General features: G+C 33.3%; 1 protein-coding gene and 1 long non-coding RNA gene across 4 annotated transcripts in view; one reads left to right on the plus strand and one right to left on the minus strand.

The window, feature by feature from the left end:
* LOC136038243 (ras-specific guanine nucleotide-releasing factor 2-like) overlaps positions 1-16,033 on the plus strand; it is a 296,269-nt gene that overhangs the window by 61,440 nt on the left and 218,796 nt on the right. For all 3 annotated transcript variants that reach the window (XM_065721353.1, XM_065721352.1, XM_065721351.1), the window contains one exon: positions 15,592-15,739. In XM_065721353.1, the coding sequence (XP_065577425.1) occupies positions 15,592-15,739 (148 nt within the window). The remainder of the gene's footprint in view (positions 1-15,591; positions 15,740-16,033) is intronic.
* Positions 1-16,033, minus strand: part of LOC136038244 (uncharacterized) — a 111,055-nt gene that overhangs the window by 41,863 nt on the left and 53,159 nt on the right. The window lies entirely within an intron of this gene.

The raw sequence follows: 16,033 nt of genomic DNA on the forward strand, positions 1-16,033 counted from the left end.
TGTTTCATTATCTCGAAATCTGTCTTACATTGCATATGCTGATGACATGATGACATCCTTCTAAGCCGGTCCAAGTCTAATCTTGTTTCTAATTTTAATATTTTAATTAATTGCTTACAAGGTTTGGGCCTTTCTATCAGTTTTGAAAAATGTCAATTTTTTGTTGTAAATTGTTTAGAGGATAATGTCAGGGCGACTCTCGATTGCGGCAATGGTGATATTTTCCAGTCGTCGGCGATAGTCACTTATTTGGGGTTACCTTATGCTGCTTCGAAAAGAGATTTTAAACCAGTCCTGGTTCAGCATGTTCAGATTAAACTACGCAAGGCATTTGGTCTTTTAATTCGTTTTCAGGGTATTTACGATCGGGACGTCCTTGGTCGTATGTATAGTGCTGTTGCTCTGCCTCATGTATTGTTCCCGTCCCCCCTCTTCCGTAATTTCAGACCTTCTGATTAAAATTTTGCAATTTTTTACTTGGTTTCCCCCTTTCTTTTAGTAACACTGAGTTTGTTTTAAAGCTTAAAGTGAAGGATCCTGTAGTCTGTATAAAGAAAAAAAATATAAAACATTTGAAGACAAGGCGAAAATTATCCTTTTAGGCCACAATTTATTTCCGTTTTTCAGGAACAGTTCTGGCTCTTGATGATTTAAAGGATAAATTATTTAGCAAGTGTTTTTGTATTTTTTTTCTCTTTTTAAGTGTTTGATCAATATTTGATATTTTTTTATTGTAAGCGTTATCATTTGTCTTTTCTTTTTATCTATTAAATAAAATAATAAAGTTTTTTTTAGCTGAAAGTAAGGAGCGACATTAAAACTTAAAATGAATAGAAATTACTTCGTATGTGAAAGGGGCTGCTTCCTCATCAACGCCCCGCTCTTTACGATAAAGTTTGACTCTTTCTCTCAACTCTGCTTTTTAAAACAGTAAAAAACTTTACCGTAAAGAGCGGGGTATTGATGAGGAACCAGACCCTTTCATATACGAAGTAATTTCTGTTGGTTTTAAGTTTTAATTTCGCTCCTTACTTTCAGCTAAAAAAAACTTGTGTTTTTTTATTTAATTTCTGAACGTTTTTGAATCAATGCATGTTTTGATTTTGGCTCTCCGCAGAGGAATAATCAACACGAAATTTGCAAGTTTATTTATTTTTTTGGCTAAACGGCTTTCTCATAGTTTTGATCGAATGATTTTGAGAAAAAAAGGAACGGTGGAGGAAGTCCAGTTGCCCTGCGATTTTTTGGTTACTTAAAAAAGCAACTAGAACTTCTAATTTTTTACGAATGTTTTTATTAGTAAAAGATAAACGTAACTTATAAATTATCTTACGTAACGAACATTTGTAATCTCATGTTCTTATTGCATATATGAGGGGTTCACCCCCTCGTCAGTACCTCGCTCTTTACGCTAAGGATTAAATTTTTGTCCCAATTCATTAAGAATGACCTTTGAATCACAAAAGCCGTAGAATAAATAGTTGAAATCACTAAAAATACTTTAGCGTAAAGAGCAAGGTATTAGGAGGAGGTGAGCCCCTCATATGCGTAATAGTTTCTGTTCGTTTTAAGTTTTAATGCTGCTCCTTACTTCCAGTTAAAAAAAACTTTTCATATTTATTTTTTCATTGTTTTTTTTTTTATAATTCTAGAAAATCCTGCTCTCCCTTCATGGAAATTTTCTTCCCCCATTACAAATTCCTCAATGGAAAGTTCCCCCAACATATCCCCCTCTTGTCAACCCCTCCCCCAACCAAAAACTCCCCCTGAAAACGCCAGTACACTTCCCAATAACCATTACTATATGTAAGCACTGGTCAAAGTTTGTAACTTGTAGCCCCTCCCACCGGGACTGTGGGGGAGTAAGTCGTCCCCAAAGACATAGTTATAAGGTTTGTCGACTACGCTGAATAAAATGGCTATCTCAGAATTTTGATCCGTTGACTTTGGGAAAATAATTAGCGTGGGAGGGGCCTAGGTGCCCTCCAATTTTTTGGTCACTTAAAAAGGGCTCTAGAAATTTTCATTTTGGTTGGAATGAGCCCTCTTGCAACATTCTAGGACCACTGGGTCGGTACGATCACCCTTGGGAAAAAAAAACAAAAAAAAAAAATAAAAAAAAATAAACACGCATCCGTGATCTGCCTTCTGGCAAAAAATACAAAATTCCACATTTTTGAGATAGGAGCTTGGAACTTCTACAATAGGGTTCTCTGATATCCTTTAATTCCAGGGTTGGTAGGCTTACTTCTTGAATGGCATCTCTCAAGCTTGTTTAAAATAAAGAATAACTTAGCGTGACCTTTACCTAATAATCAATTATCATGAGCAGTGCAGTAGACTTTTAAACAAACATTGAGTTGCTTGGTGACAATCGCTATTTGTTTGTACAAATGATTATCAAGGGTCACTGCCATCGTTTATGATATTAAAAAAAGAAAAATATTACTCCCTTAGCCCTAAAATAACACTTGTTCCATAATGTAATATCTGATTGTAATGAGTTTTTAGTGTATGGCTATGCTTTCTTTTGAGAATTGATGATCAGTGTCATTCAGTGTCATAGGATGGGATATATTCATAGGATAGGATGGGATATCCTCCAGAGTTAGTGCTAGTGCATGGAAAGTCAAACTGACGTTTTAGTCGCTTGGTCTTTTTAACAGGGACAAGTAACTAGCTTGCCACCCATCCTGGGTGGTGTTGATCCTGGCCATGAATTGCCACGCAAAGAATCAATCTACTTTGCTGCAAAAGTTAGTATGGTCGTATGGTCGTAAAAGTATGGTCCTAAGTTAGTATGGTCGTATGGTCGTAAGAGTATGGTCGTAAGTTAGTATGGTCGTATGGTCGTAAAAGTATGGTCGTAAGTTAGTATGGTCGTAAGTTAGTATGGTCGTAAATGTTAGTAAGTCGTATGGGTTAAAATGGTAAATAACGACGAAGACCACACTGTCTTTCCATCACCAACACCAAAAATAAGAAGAACAATAGGGAATTTTTTAAGACAATGGGAAACAAATTAGGATGAATATTTAATCAATATTAATGAATATTCATTTAATTTAAACAAATTTAATTAAAATTGACCTTACAAAATATTTTAAAAAACCAATAGATATTAACACAGGACCTGTCACAAATAGACCTATAAGATCAGCAGCGAAAAAAAGCTAGACTGGCATTAAAAACCTGTTTTTAAATCATTTTCTTTCATTTCATTGAATTGCCTCATTTCATAACAATTTGTTTTTCAGTCCTGGTTGAACTTCGCTGAGGTAAGGATGCTGGGACTGTATTGAAAAAGTGTTCATTTTAGTTTTATTGATTTTATCCTCTTGTAAGTTGTTTTTTCTTATTTGTATTGCTGAGGACGGCCCTTGGACATAGGGCCGAAATATTCATTCTAATTTGTTTCCCACTGTCTTAAAAAGCTCCCTATTGTTCTTCTTATTTTTGGTGTTTGTTAAAATGGTGTTAACTTTTGCTTTAAATTGGTGTTTACTAATTATAGTAAGCAGCACAGAGGCAGGCAATTTGTGCCATGAAGTTGTTTTACTAAGAAACTGCTCATAATGATCAACAGTGTTTAAGAATTGACCCTTGCTCAAAATAAGAAAGAGCACAGAAAAAAAAATGAAGTTTGAAAACAAGATACCTTCCACTTCAACCTCACTGTCAACACACAACACTTCCACCGTCAACACACTGGTTTTGTCTTAGTGAAGAGCAAAATGTCTCCATTGTACTTCTGCATTATACCAAACACAGTCCAGAAGTTTGCTGAATGTAAGAGCTAAGAAAACCTATTTCATAGCAACAAAGACAAATGAAGGGTGACAGAATGCATTGAACTTGTATAGTTTGGGCTATCTATTTGCACATTAGGGGGGTGGAAGTAAAGTTAGGTTAAGTTAGGTTACTTAGACCACACCCTAGCCCCCTAATGTGCAAAAATATAGCCCAAATTATATTATTATATAAACTAAAGTATTATATTTTTATCATGTTTTGGTTTATTTCATTATGATTAACGTAACTTCACTTCTTGAGTGTGTCTGGTATAATATATACGTACCAAATTTTTTCTTACAGATTTCCCTTCTGGTTACTTCATGTGGAAAGATGATCTTAAAAAGTTGGGAGGGGACTCATTAGATTAAAATTTCAGGGGTCAGTTAATATAAACAATTATTTGTAAGCCTTGTTTCACCGAAATGAATAATTCAAAATTTTACTAATTAGAGAAGTTTCACGTATCAACATTATCCCGAGCCTTCCTTCATTTAGAGCAATATATCCGGATAAAGGTAGCGGTATGACTGGTAGATCTAATTTCTTCGCAGAAATGTCTTGTGTTCAAAATAAAAAGCTACGTTTATTTGATTAATCGCAATGATGTGGGAGAATTAAGGTATCTCTTAAGACCAAGACTGGCCCTTTGAATTGAGGATTGTGAAAAAGTCAGATAATCACGACTAAGGAATTCATTTTTTGTTTTTCAGACCGAGATATGCGTAAGCAAGTTCTTAGACGATACTGCCTTTCAAAATACAAAGAAAGCGAAATAAAAGTTTAGAAAATGGGTATAATATTTTATATGCGACAGTGGAAAACAACAATAAGAAAAAAATTCCCCTAATAATGATTAAAGTCCGATTATTTCAGCTTCACGTCTGGATACTTTTATTAAAAGGAAAAAACAAACAAAACAAAGCTAAACTAAATTAAACGAAAAAAAGAAAAAAAACACAAATTTATATTAGAAACCCCCGTTTTATAATCTCCAATATGAAAAATGTCATTGTTGTTCTTAATTCCAAACAGATAGACAATTTTCTTTGTCCAATTACAGGTTTTGGTTCAATTACATGGTGAACCTTTGCATATTGGACTTTATTAAAATCTTATGATATATATTAAGACTATATACAATGTAAGCTTTTTTATCATTTGACTTTTTGTTTTTTCTTTTTTATATGTTTGCTTAATCTAGTTTAGCTTGTTTTGTTTTATCTTCCTTTTCCATCGATAAATTTGGCTTTCATTAATATTTAGAGTTTTGCTATCATTAGTGAAAAAAGTGTTTAATTTGTTTTATTCTGCCGTTTTATTTGAAATAATATAAACTCTTTTTATTTATTCAAAAAAGGGCTGCTTTTTAAGGGTAGCATTTTCTCCAAGGGAATTTTGAATGGTGGAAGAAAAATCAGGGAAGTCTCGCTTGTTGAAAAATGGAAGCATCTAGATTTAAAAAAGATTTTTTTTTTTAATTAAAAGACGAGTAATGCTTTGAAATATACCCAACAAAATTTTTTAGCTATGGAAGGGATCATGATTAAACCACTGTCCTGTACGCTACAGTTTAACTTTTTATCATAAGGCCTCGCGGATGAATTCGCCCGCTTAAGGGTGGATAAGTGGTTTACAAAGTGGAATATTAATTCCGAATATTTTTGAACAGCATTGGCAATTATCTAATGGCTATGTTTGTCGAATTGTAATAATCTTGCAGGAAAGTACTTGTTAAATTTTAAAGTAGATAGTAAGGGGCTTATGGTAGTCTTAACTTGTTTTTAAAATAATTTCCATTTGTTTGTTTATCGCTCTTTATTTTCCCTTGGAAGAAATTCAGTATATCAGTACTTTGTATCTAAAAACTAACGGTTATTGTTTAGTCCACTAAAAGTGCAATCCTTCAATGGGTTGAAGGTAGGCTTTAGCCCCATCCTACGTTTTTTGACATTCAATAAAATTTTTATAGAAGGTAAAAAAATAACAGTAAAATCGTTGATAAATACACGTTTAGAAAAATTTTTGAAAAAGTTTGGCAAAACTGTTTACGTATTTAATACAGTTCACGAGGATCTGCCAGGTATAGCCCCTTTCCAGCCTTCCACTATATAATCTGAAGGAGAAATCCTCAAAAACAAATTAAAAATCCTCAATAATCTCCCAGAGAGAGATTTAAAATCTTAACAAATTTTGGACCCTTTCAATGGGTATTTATCCCTGTCCCAGGAGGGCTGTGGGTATGACTGGCATCCGATGTGTGTCCACTGTAGTGAGGGACAGTCAAGGCCTCTAGAAAACTAAGTATAACATTTATATTAAATAATAACAATTTTAGATATTTCTTTAGTTTTCTATAAAGCTAAAAATTTTGTCAGATAAACCCTTCCGTTCTGAGTACCCGATATTGTTTCATACATTGACATACAAGATGAGGAATTCAAAATCTGGATTGTAAATTCACTTACGACTAGTCGTTCCATTGACAATAAAAGTAGAGTTCCACTGACAATCGGGAACATGATTTTACATTTAAATTGTCAAGTCGATAACTTCACTAAAAAAATAAATAAAAAAAGTGGGCTTCGTCTGTGGATTTTTTGGGCTTGTGTGTCTGGATTGTGGAATAATCCATTAACGTTGTTCAGCCTGCAATTTGACGATCCAGCCTTAGGAACTGTTCTTATATACATTTGTTCACTGATAATTAATAATATTTGTTTCAAGAGTCTCGCTTGCTACTGGAAAAGGGCTTATGAACTGTCCATGTGACGTTCTCAAATTGTCAACAACACGGAAGCGACATTAAGGAAGAAAATAATAATAAAACTTGTTTAGTTGCAGGTGTTGTAATACAAGGCTAAACTTCCCTGTCTTCTAACTTTTTTTTTTCGTTTCTTCACCTTTGCACTTAGTGATTAGATTACTTCTTCCTGTGAGCCCCTTAGTCCTTACATCTCTAGAGGAGCCTAAATTTAACTTGATGAAATTCAGGACAAGGGAAACTTTGTTACCATCAGATACTGAAACTTTCCTTCAGATAGAGACATTGTTCCGTTCTTTTGTTGTAAGTTTGAATTTCAATCTGGTTCCTTTTAGTTCATGCCAAAGACTATGGGGAACTGATGAGACAGGAAACTAAAGTTAGTCTCTTAGAGGAACTGCAGCACCATCTTGCGTTAGCTAGTAATATCATAAATTTTATAGTAAAAACTGAAACAGCGGATAAAGTTTCATTTTTTTTTTATTTTTTGCTGCTATTGCAAAATGATGAAAGATCAGGAAATCCATCCCATTACATCAAATTCTAAACCTGTTATTCAAAAATGTATATATTTCAAAGAGTTTTGGGTCAAGAAAAAAAATTGTCTTTTAGAGTTATTGAACTGCAAATTTAAGACCATGTTTTTTTTTCAAATTAAAAAAAAAATACATCTAAAATGAAATTGATCTAAAAAAGAAATTGAATATTTAAGTCTTTTAGAGTTATTGAACCGCAAATTTAAGACCATATTTTTTTCAAATTTAAAAACCGGCGAAATATTTTACCTCTTTCCAGCTAATACCCGATTTTTATGTTTTGTCTAGATCCATAGGCAATAAGCCCTGTCCTAAGTGGTGTTATAAGGGTCTTAAGAAAATTGTACATTATGCATGTTATACACGAATCATACAGAGCAGATTTTGCCTTGTCTTAATTCACTTATAAGCTTTGAAGTGAGCACGACTTCTTTTCATTTTTTATTTATTCATTGATAGTAATTTCTCATTATCTTAAGATTGAATTATTATAGGACTTTACTTCTGTTCATCTTAGCTTTTAATGTGGCTCTTTATTAGTCTTTGAAAAAATACATAATCTGTAAAATGTTTTAAAGTTAATTTCTGTTAATTTTTAGTTGACAAAACTACATTATTTTTTAATATTTAGAACATTTACATTTTTTTAGTTTTTTAATGACGATTAAAATAATTGCTTAAAATTGAAATTTTCGACAAAATTTAAATAGTCAGTCTAAATTTTCAACAGGCTGTAATTTTGAGTAATAAAAGTCTAAAAATAATTTACTATTAACATCCGAACAGATGAATTGCAAGGACAATCCTTATTCCAAATAATTTAAAATCTGCCTAATTTTTTGTCTTGAATTGGGCAAAAGCCCTCTAGGCCACATTCAGTAGAGACTCTTGGGCATGGTTCTTTGACCCATGTCTTGATTGAGGATCCCTTGGTCCAGGGATTTCAATGGAAATCCTTATGTGACATTAATTTTTAAACAGGACAGCGCGAAAAATTGAATTTTTCGTGCCAAGAATTGACGTAGCTTAACCACTTTTTCTTCAAAAATTTGTTTTCCTCGTTAAGTTTCCCCTGGTCTAGTCTATTTAAAATTAATGTTTAAAAATTCAAATATTTAGATATTTAGAAAAGGAAAACAAAGGCTTCAAATTTCCTTTATCGGACGAGCCAACATTTAGGGGACAAAAATTTTTCGAGACTCTTTTCTCTTCTCTTGAGTAAAATACTTGATTTCCCCTTGCCATCACGGAAAACCCTCTGTTCCTTTGCCCCTTCCTCAACAATCTCATCCTCAAAAGTTTCAGATCAAGATTTTCAGCTCATCCTCAAAAGTGGTCATCAAAATGTGGATCATCAGTGGTCGTTGTAGATTCATCAAATGTCCAAGATGGATGCATGACTTGTTTCGATCTACCTGCACTTCTCCATTCAAGTCAATGTTTGCAATTCACTTGGTCCCCAGCATCCACAAAAAATCAACACAATCCCTGAAGTTGTTCATGACACAATGCAGCAGATACGCCACTTTTGATAATTTGGGTGCGCATGGTGTCTTCCATTTGACATCTCTGCTTCACCAGGAATAGACTGTACCAAATGGAGATCACATGTCAAAGAATTTTAAAACACGAGCTTAAAGAGCCAAAATGTGTAAGTAGATTCAAGACAAGATGTGTTTAGTCCTTCTCTTATCCTTTTCCAATGCTAACAGCTGAGGTCCGCATAACTTTTACCCCCCAAGACATCTGATAGTTTCAACTTGATCTCCAGAGCCGTTCTCAAGATACTCTAGATTCGATCTTTGGACAACATTGCAAGAAACAGTGTCATTTGAATTACCTTGCTACTGAACCGTGAAGAAGTTCAAAGTTCCACAGGTTCTGTCAATTTATTTTTCTTTGGTCAAAGAACATGCAAATTTGTTAAATCAGCAAATTTTTTTAAAAAATTGCAAGAAGGGATCAGTGATTCCTTTTAGAATAAATACCCATTTTGGTAATGAAAATGAATCAATATTAAAAAACAAATTAAGCCTCATGGCTTTAAATGACTTGACTCCCGAGCAAAGACAAAGACGTTTTAAGTTGTCCAAAGACTTAAATTTTGTCGAAAATTTTTTGAGAAATAACCTTCCATCTGACATTTTCTGAGAATTAAGAAAACGGCCGTTAGATCTTTTCACATGATTTCCATTTGTTAAAGGTTCGTTTGGTCGACAAGTTCAAATGACTTTTGTTTGAGAAGTTCCAGATTTCGAATATTTTTTATTCTCGTTTTTGTTTGGGTCCTTTCACTATGAATTTGTCATCTAAACCTCTTAGCAGTCAATAAGAGGCAGTTTTGTCGAAGGGTTTCAGATTCTGTTTTCAAACACCAATTTTCTATTCAAAAATAATTTCTAAGGTAGAGTCAGGAATTATAGCTTCTATTGATAAAGTCAAGGTTCCTCAAGAGCTTAGAGCTGAAATCGTAAGGAAACTAAACACTTTTAACATGAAAAAATTGAAAATGATATCACTAAAATGACATTAAAATACTCTCTGATTTGAAAAAGGATAAGGTCCTTACTATCACTAGGGCAGACAAAGGCAACAGTATTGTAATTATGGACACTGATGATTATGATTGTAAAATGAATACAATTATTTCTGATATTACTACTTACAAAAAACTGGATTTCGATCCCACGAATAAATATTTAAAGTCGATAAGAAAGGAATTGGAGTCACTGAAAAATAATTTACACATTACCCCACAATTTTATAATAAATTTTACCCAAGAGGTTGTTCTGCACCCAAGATCTATGGTCTACCCAAAATTAATAAAACGTTGAGTCCTCCTCCGTCCCATTGTATCAACTTTCTCGTCACCCTTTGGCAAAGTTAGGAAAATGGTTGTCGGTAACATTGTGTCCACTCTTAGGAACACAAAAATCATATTTAAAAATTCCACTTATCTTACTATTAAGTTGAAAAATTTCACCTTGGAGGAAAAATTCAATTCTCTGTATTTTTGATGTGGTTTCCATGTATTCGAATTGTAATATGAAAAAGTAATGTGAAAAAAATATATATTAAGGATTAAATTGCAAAAGCACTTTGATTTGATACAAGATGTGATGATGGCTAGTTTGGAGATTGAAGTCATTATGAAGTTGGTTATCCTTGCAAATGAACATTCTCTTTATTTTAGTTTTAGAGGAGAACTTTACAAACAGGTGTTTGGCTATGGGGCCATCTCTCTGTCCTTTGTTGGGAAATCTCTTCACGGATTCTATTGAAACCTCCGTGATACACAGTTTTAGGCTCTCCTCTTGTTTCTAGGGTAGATTCATGGACGATGTGGTTTGCATTTGGAAACACGGTTTAGAGTCCTTAGACCTTTTCCATAAACATTTAATTAGTTTTGATAAAAATGTAAAATTTACTGTGGAGTTTGAAGAAAATGACAAACTACCTTTTCTTGATATCCTATTGATTAAAAGTGATTTCCATTTACTGTTCTCAATATATAAAAAGCTTACACACAGTGATAGGTATTTGAACTTTCATTCGTGCCAACCTATTTCAGTGAAACGAGGGGTTGTGATTGCACTGGTAGATAGAGCTTTCAGAATTTGTTCCCAGGAGTTTTTAGATTCTGAATTGTTGCATTTGAGGGATATTTTATTTTGTAATAGTAACTCGATTGAATTCATTGATAAAAATAAAAAATAGACGCATCAAACACAACAATAGGGCTATTAGAGTTTCACAGTGTACAGAATTAAATATGCCGAAAAGGTTCATTTCTTTGCCTTATATATCTACTTTGGGGGAAGTGCTTAAAGGAATTTTGCATAAACATAACATTGACGCTTGTTTCCAATCAGTGAGACCATTAGGTAGTTTCCTTAATTATAGGAAAGACTTAACCTGGGGGGATTTAGTTTGTGGGGTGTATAAAATTCCTTGTTCTTGGGGAAAGTTTTATATTGGTAGAACTCACCAACAATTCATTGACAGATTTATTGAGCTTTGCAACTCAATAGCAAAAAACCCTACAATTAAGAAATCCTCCTGAAACTTTTGTTTCGGCTCTGGTTGAACATATATTCTTTCATCCTAATTATTTTATACAATTTGATGAGGCTACAGCTATTTCTAATGATAGGGTTTTTTTTCATTGGGCGAGGGAGGCTATAGAAATTAAAAAAAATATATGTTTGCTAATCTTTCAATAAATAGAGACACGGGGAATTTAAATATTGACCCAATTTATGATTGTCTTTTGAAAAATGAACCAATAGTCAAAAAGGGAATTAAAATCTTACACAATCACCAGAGGACAAGATCACCTACTAGACCAAAAAGATTTAACTTAGTTCAATTTTCATAATAATTCCTCATTGAAGTAACTCTAATTGCTTCTTTTCCCTACGTGGATCAGTAGCGACAATTGTATTTATTATTATTGGTAGTGGTTTTATTTGTTTTTAGTTTAGTGTTGTTTTTTTTTATCTTGTGCTGAGGGTGCCTAGTTTAGATACAGGCGAAATATCCGCGTTATTTTTAGTCTTTCATCTCTTTTCTCTCTACTGGCCGTAGTCTCGTTTGAGGTTTTTTTTGCGGAGTTTTATCTCTCTTTGTTGTTAGTTCCACAGGTGGTTATAGTACAAAAATTTTAAGTTGACTGGAGGCGGAATATATTTTACCATCTCTTCCAACACAACATGTAAAGTCCTCCTGCCCCTCCCTCTCCACCTCCGACACTACAGGGAGATCTCATTCCTCAGGCTGTTTCCGAGATATTGCAGATGTTATATTGTGATATCCTCAATGCACGTAGTATCTTGATGATTTAGGTTTACTCTCAACCCCCAAATTATAACTCAAAGTTTGATTACCTCCTTCTCGCTCAACACTTCCTGAGAGCTTCAGCTTGAAATCCCAACCTGTTCCCAAGATATTCCAAGTACGTCCTATCGTCCTATCCCTACAACGCATAGTGTGTTTGGATTTACGCGCTACGTAACCATTTTTATATTACCAATCTTATTTTTTTCATGATTTTACTGTTTTTTCTTAACTAAATTTACAAATTACATTCTGATGAAAAAATACCTCTATTTTACAAACTATTTAGGTTATCAATTAAAGTATAATATCTGACTTTCTTTGAGAATTCAGAAGCTTTTCCTCTTTAATTTATTCCCTTAGACACAAAATAATTATCCAATAAGACCTGTAATTAAGGCAAGCAAAATCCCAGGAATCATCTTATCCTGATTCAAGAATTCTAGTTAAATCTCTTTGAGTTTCTCCAGGAGAAGATTAGGTTTCATAAGCAACTTCTCATCCGACCTATTTACTTTTAATCTAGTCAATTTTGGTGCATTAAACTATAGTAATAAAGAATGTTAGTTCATAATTAAATCAGTATGTCTACATCTATATATTGTCGCAAGGAGGAGGGGGGGTCTAAGTGTTCCTTGTCTGATTGTCATATCTAACTTAAATTAAATAAAAAAAGTTTTTTTTTTTAACTGAAAGTAAAAAGCGACATTAAAACTTAAAGCGAACAGAAATTATTCCATATAGTAAAGGGGATGTCTCCTCCTCAACACCTCACTTTTTACGCTAAAGTTTGACTCTTTGTCACAACTCTGCTTTTTAAAACCATAAAATAACTTTAGCGTAAAGAGCGGGGTGTTGAGGAGGGGACAACCCCTCCACATTTTTGTAGATAAGAGCTTGAAACTTCTACATTAGGGTTTTTGGATACGCTGAATCTGACAGTGTGATTTCCGTTAAGATTGTATGACTTTTAGGGGAGGGGAGGGTCCCCCTATTTTCTAAAATGAGGCAAATTTTCTCAGGCTCGTAACTTTTGATGGATGATTTAAAATCATTTATATATTTAAAATCAACATTAAAATGCAATTCTTTTGATGTAACTATTGGTATCAAAATTCCATTTTTTAGAGTTTTGGTTACTATTGAGCCGGGTCGCTCTTTACTACAGTTCGTTACCACCAACTGTTTGATATACACAGCAAGATTATAGGAACCGATAAATCTACTGAAATCAGGTTTATTGACCCGACTAGAAACTTGGGCTTCAGATCTCTCCAATCACAACACAATATTTCTAAAACGCAATATACGCAGTCTATCCCTCAGCTCTGATTTGTAACTTCTCTAGACAATCGTTATTTCTATTTTGCGACTTTGTTTCAAGTAAAAAAAACAAATTTCTCATTTGAAAGTAAAGATTAAAAAAAAACACAAAACAAAAAAATTATTCCAAATATTGGGAGGGCTACCCCTTTTCCAATCCCCCACTCTTTATGCTAAAGTTTTATAGTGCTTTAAAAATACTTCTTATTCCATTTCAACGACACTGATGTTTTAGGAGTCTTTTTGTGTAGAAAGCAAGGGGCTGAGGAGGGAGCAGCCCCAAATATTTGTAATAACTCTTTCATTTTGGAATTTTAACGTCACTCTTTACTTTCAGTTGGGAAACTTGTTTTAAACTTAATTTCTGTTCGTTTTTAAAAGTATAGCCGGAATTTCTAGGAGGGTTGTGAATTTTAGGAGGGCTATTACTTTTTGAAATTTAGTATAATTGTCCAAATTAAACTATAATCTATTGAACATGAGCACAAGCCTTATATTATACCTAATACAAACCGTATCATTCTGAATGTGTATATATACAAGCCTTGTCATTTTGAATGTATATATATATATAAATATACATATATATATATATATATATATATATATATATATATATATATATCCTTGCTTGACACTCCCAATTGACTGACCAATCAATTGATTGACATTCCCATTGATTGACCAAGCAATCTCCTTGCCTGACGCTCATTGCTTATGGGTCCAATTTGACTTTAGACGCTTGTTTACCTGTCTTTCCACGCAAATTCACAGTCCTGTGTCAATTCTAAATTCTTGGTTCAGCCTGTCTAAGACCATGGGCAGATTTGATTTTTTTACCTCTCATTCCAGGCAATCTAATGGTCCTATGTCAATTTTAAATTATTAGTCAACCTGTCTGAGACTCTAGGTGGGCGTGTCTTGCTAAAAAATAAACAAAAAAGTAATGGTCAATAAGTGAGGCATACTTACTCCCGCTGTTTACCCTTGCCATTTAACCAAACACTTGGAAAACTATTGGTTCTAAGACTATCTTAGTTTTATGACTAACTACCTTAGTTCTTCTGCCCTAGGAATGACGCACGGACGGATAATATATAGAGCTATCTATTAACAAATGAAGTAGCATCATTTTTATACAATCCTAATAAGGAAGTTAATGCAAGATTTGTCTCTCCCTCAAGCGGACTATCTGTCTTTGCTTTTTCTACAATTAGCCATGCCTTAATACCCAATTGACACCAAAATATATATATATATTGTAAAATAAGTATTTACTGTTTATGAAATATGCGGATTTCCATGTCCTAATAGCTATAATTTAAAATTAAACACATTCTGCGAATTTAAAATCAGCATGAATAACAAATTTTGTTGTTGCAGATGTTGCAATCGAAACTTTATATGGGGGTCGATTCCAATTGTAATTGAAGTAAAATTTCTTTTTACTTACGGTTTGTTGCTACAACCTGTTTGACTCAAGACCCTCTTAAATGGGAAGTTCCCTCTTCCAAGTCCTGTTTTTTTAACAATCAAGTTTAATCTTTGTTTGCTTCAACAATGATATTCATCCTTGAAAAATATACACCCTTCAAGTATTGATCAGGAGGGCAATACAATAGATTTCTTTATATGCTTAATTTAATGGAGCAAATTTCAGCAAAATAATCCGCCTTTTTCGAAAATTGGACATTTTCTACTCAGGCTCTTAACTTCTGATGGCTTCAATCTAAAGAACTTTCTATATTTGGAATCATATATTTGGAATTATAGTGCATCTGACTTTTCACATTCATTCACATATTATCCTTTCATTTTTACCTTTTTTCTGCAGCTTTATCAAGCTACTATTGCAAAAAGAAAAATTAGAACAGAAACATCTTCTACAATTAGTTGAAATTAAAAAACAAACTTTCAAGTGGCAATACACCCTTGTGCATCTAACTTTTCACATTCATTCACATTTTTTCCTGCCATTTTTAACTCTCTTTTTTCTAGCTTCATCAAGCTACTATTTCAAAAAGAAAAACTAGAACAGAAACATCTGCATCTTCTACAAATAGTTGAAATTAAAAAAATTAACTTTCAAGTGGCAATACACACTTGTGCATCTTACTTTTCACATTCATTCACATTTTTTCCTGCCATTTTTAACTCTCTTTTTTCTAGCTTCATCAAGCTACTATTTCAAAAAGAAAAATTAGAACAGAAGTATCGGCATCTTCTGCAAATAGTTGAAATTGAAAGAAAATTTCAAGTGGCTGTAGACACTTGTGCATCTTACTTTTCACATTCATTCACATCTTATCCTTCCATTTTAAGTTTTTTTTTGTTCGCAGCTTCAACAAGCTACTATTGCAAAAAGAAGAACTGGAACAGAAGCATCTCCATCTTCTACAAATAGTTGAAAGTGAAAAAACGGCCAAATGGCAGTACACTCAGCAATGTGAAGAATTAACAGATGAAATAAAGAAGCTTAGATCAGAGGTAAGTCTTTAAGATGTATTCAGTTATAGCTGAACAAATAGTGTGTTACCTACTTGAACAAGGAACAGAGAGAACTTGGTATGCACCACCAAGGACAGATTAAAAAAATTTGCCCCCCCCCGGCCCTCTCTTAAGACTCTTCATTCCTGAATACCATGTTTTCTACGATTTTTCATTGATTCTTTCAAATCATGCATTATAAACATATTACAACATGCAGTAACATATAAAACCATGCAGCAACATATTCTTGTCAGTGTTGTTACGTTGAAACATGAAAAACCAGCAAAACCA

Source organism: Artemia franciscana, chromosome 17, assembly GCF_032884065.1.
Source record: "Artemia franciscana chromosome 17, ASM3288406v1, whole genome shotgun sequence".
NCBI classification, from domain to species: Eukaryota; Metazoa; Arthropoda; class Branchiopoda; order Anostraca; family Artemiidae; genus Artemia; species Artemia franciscana.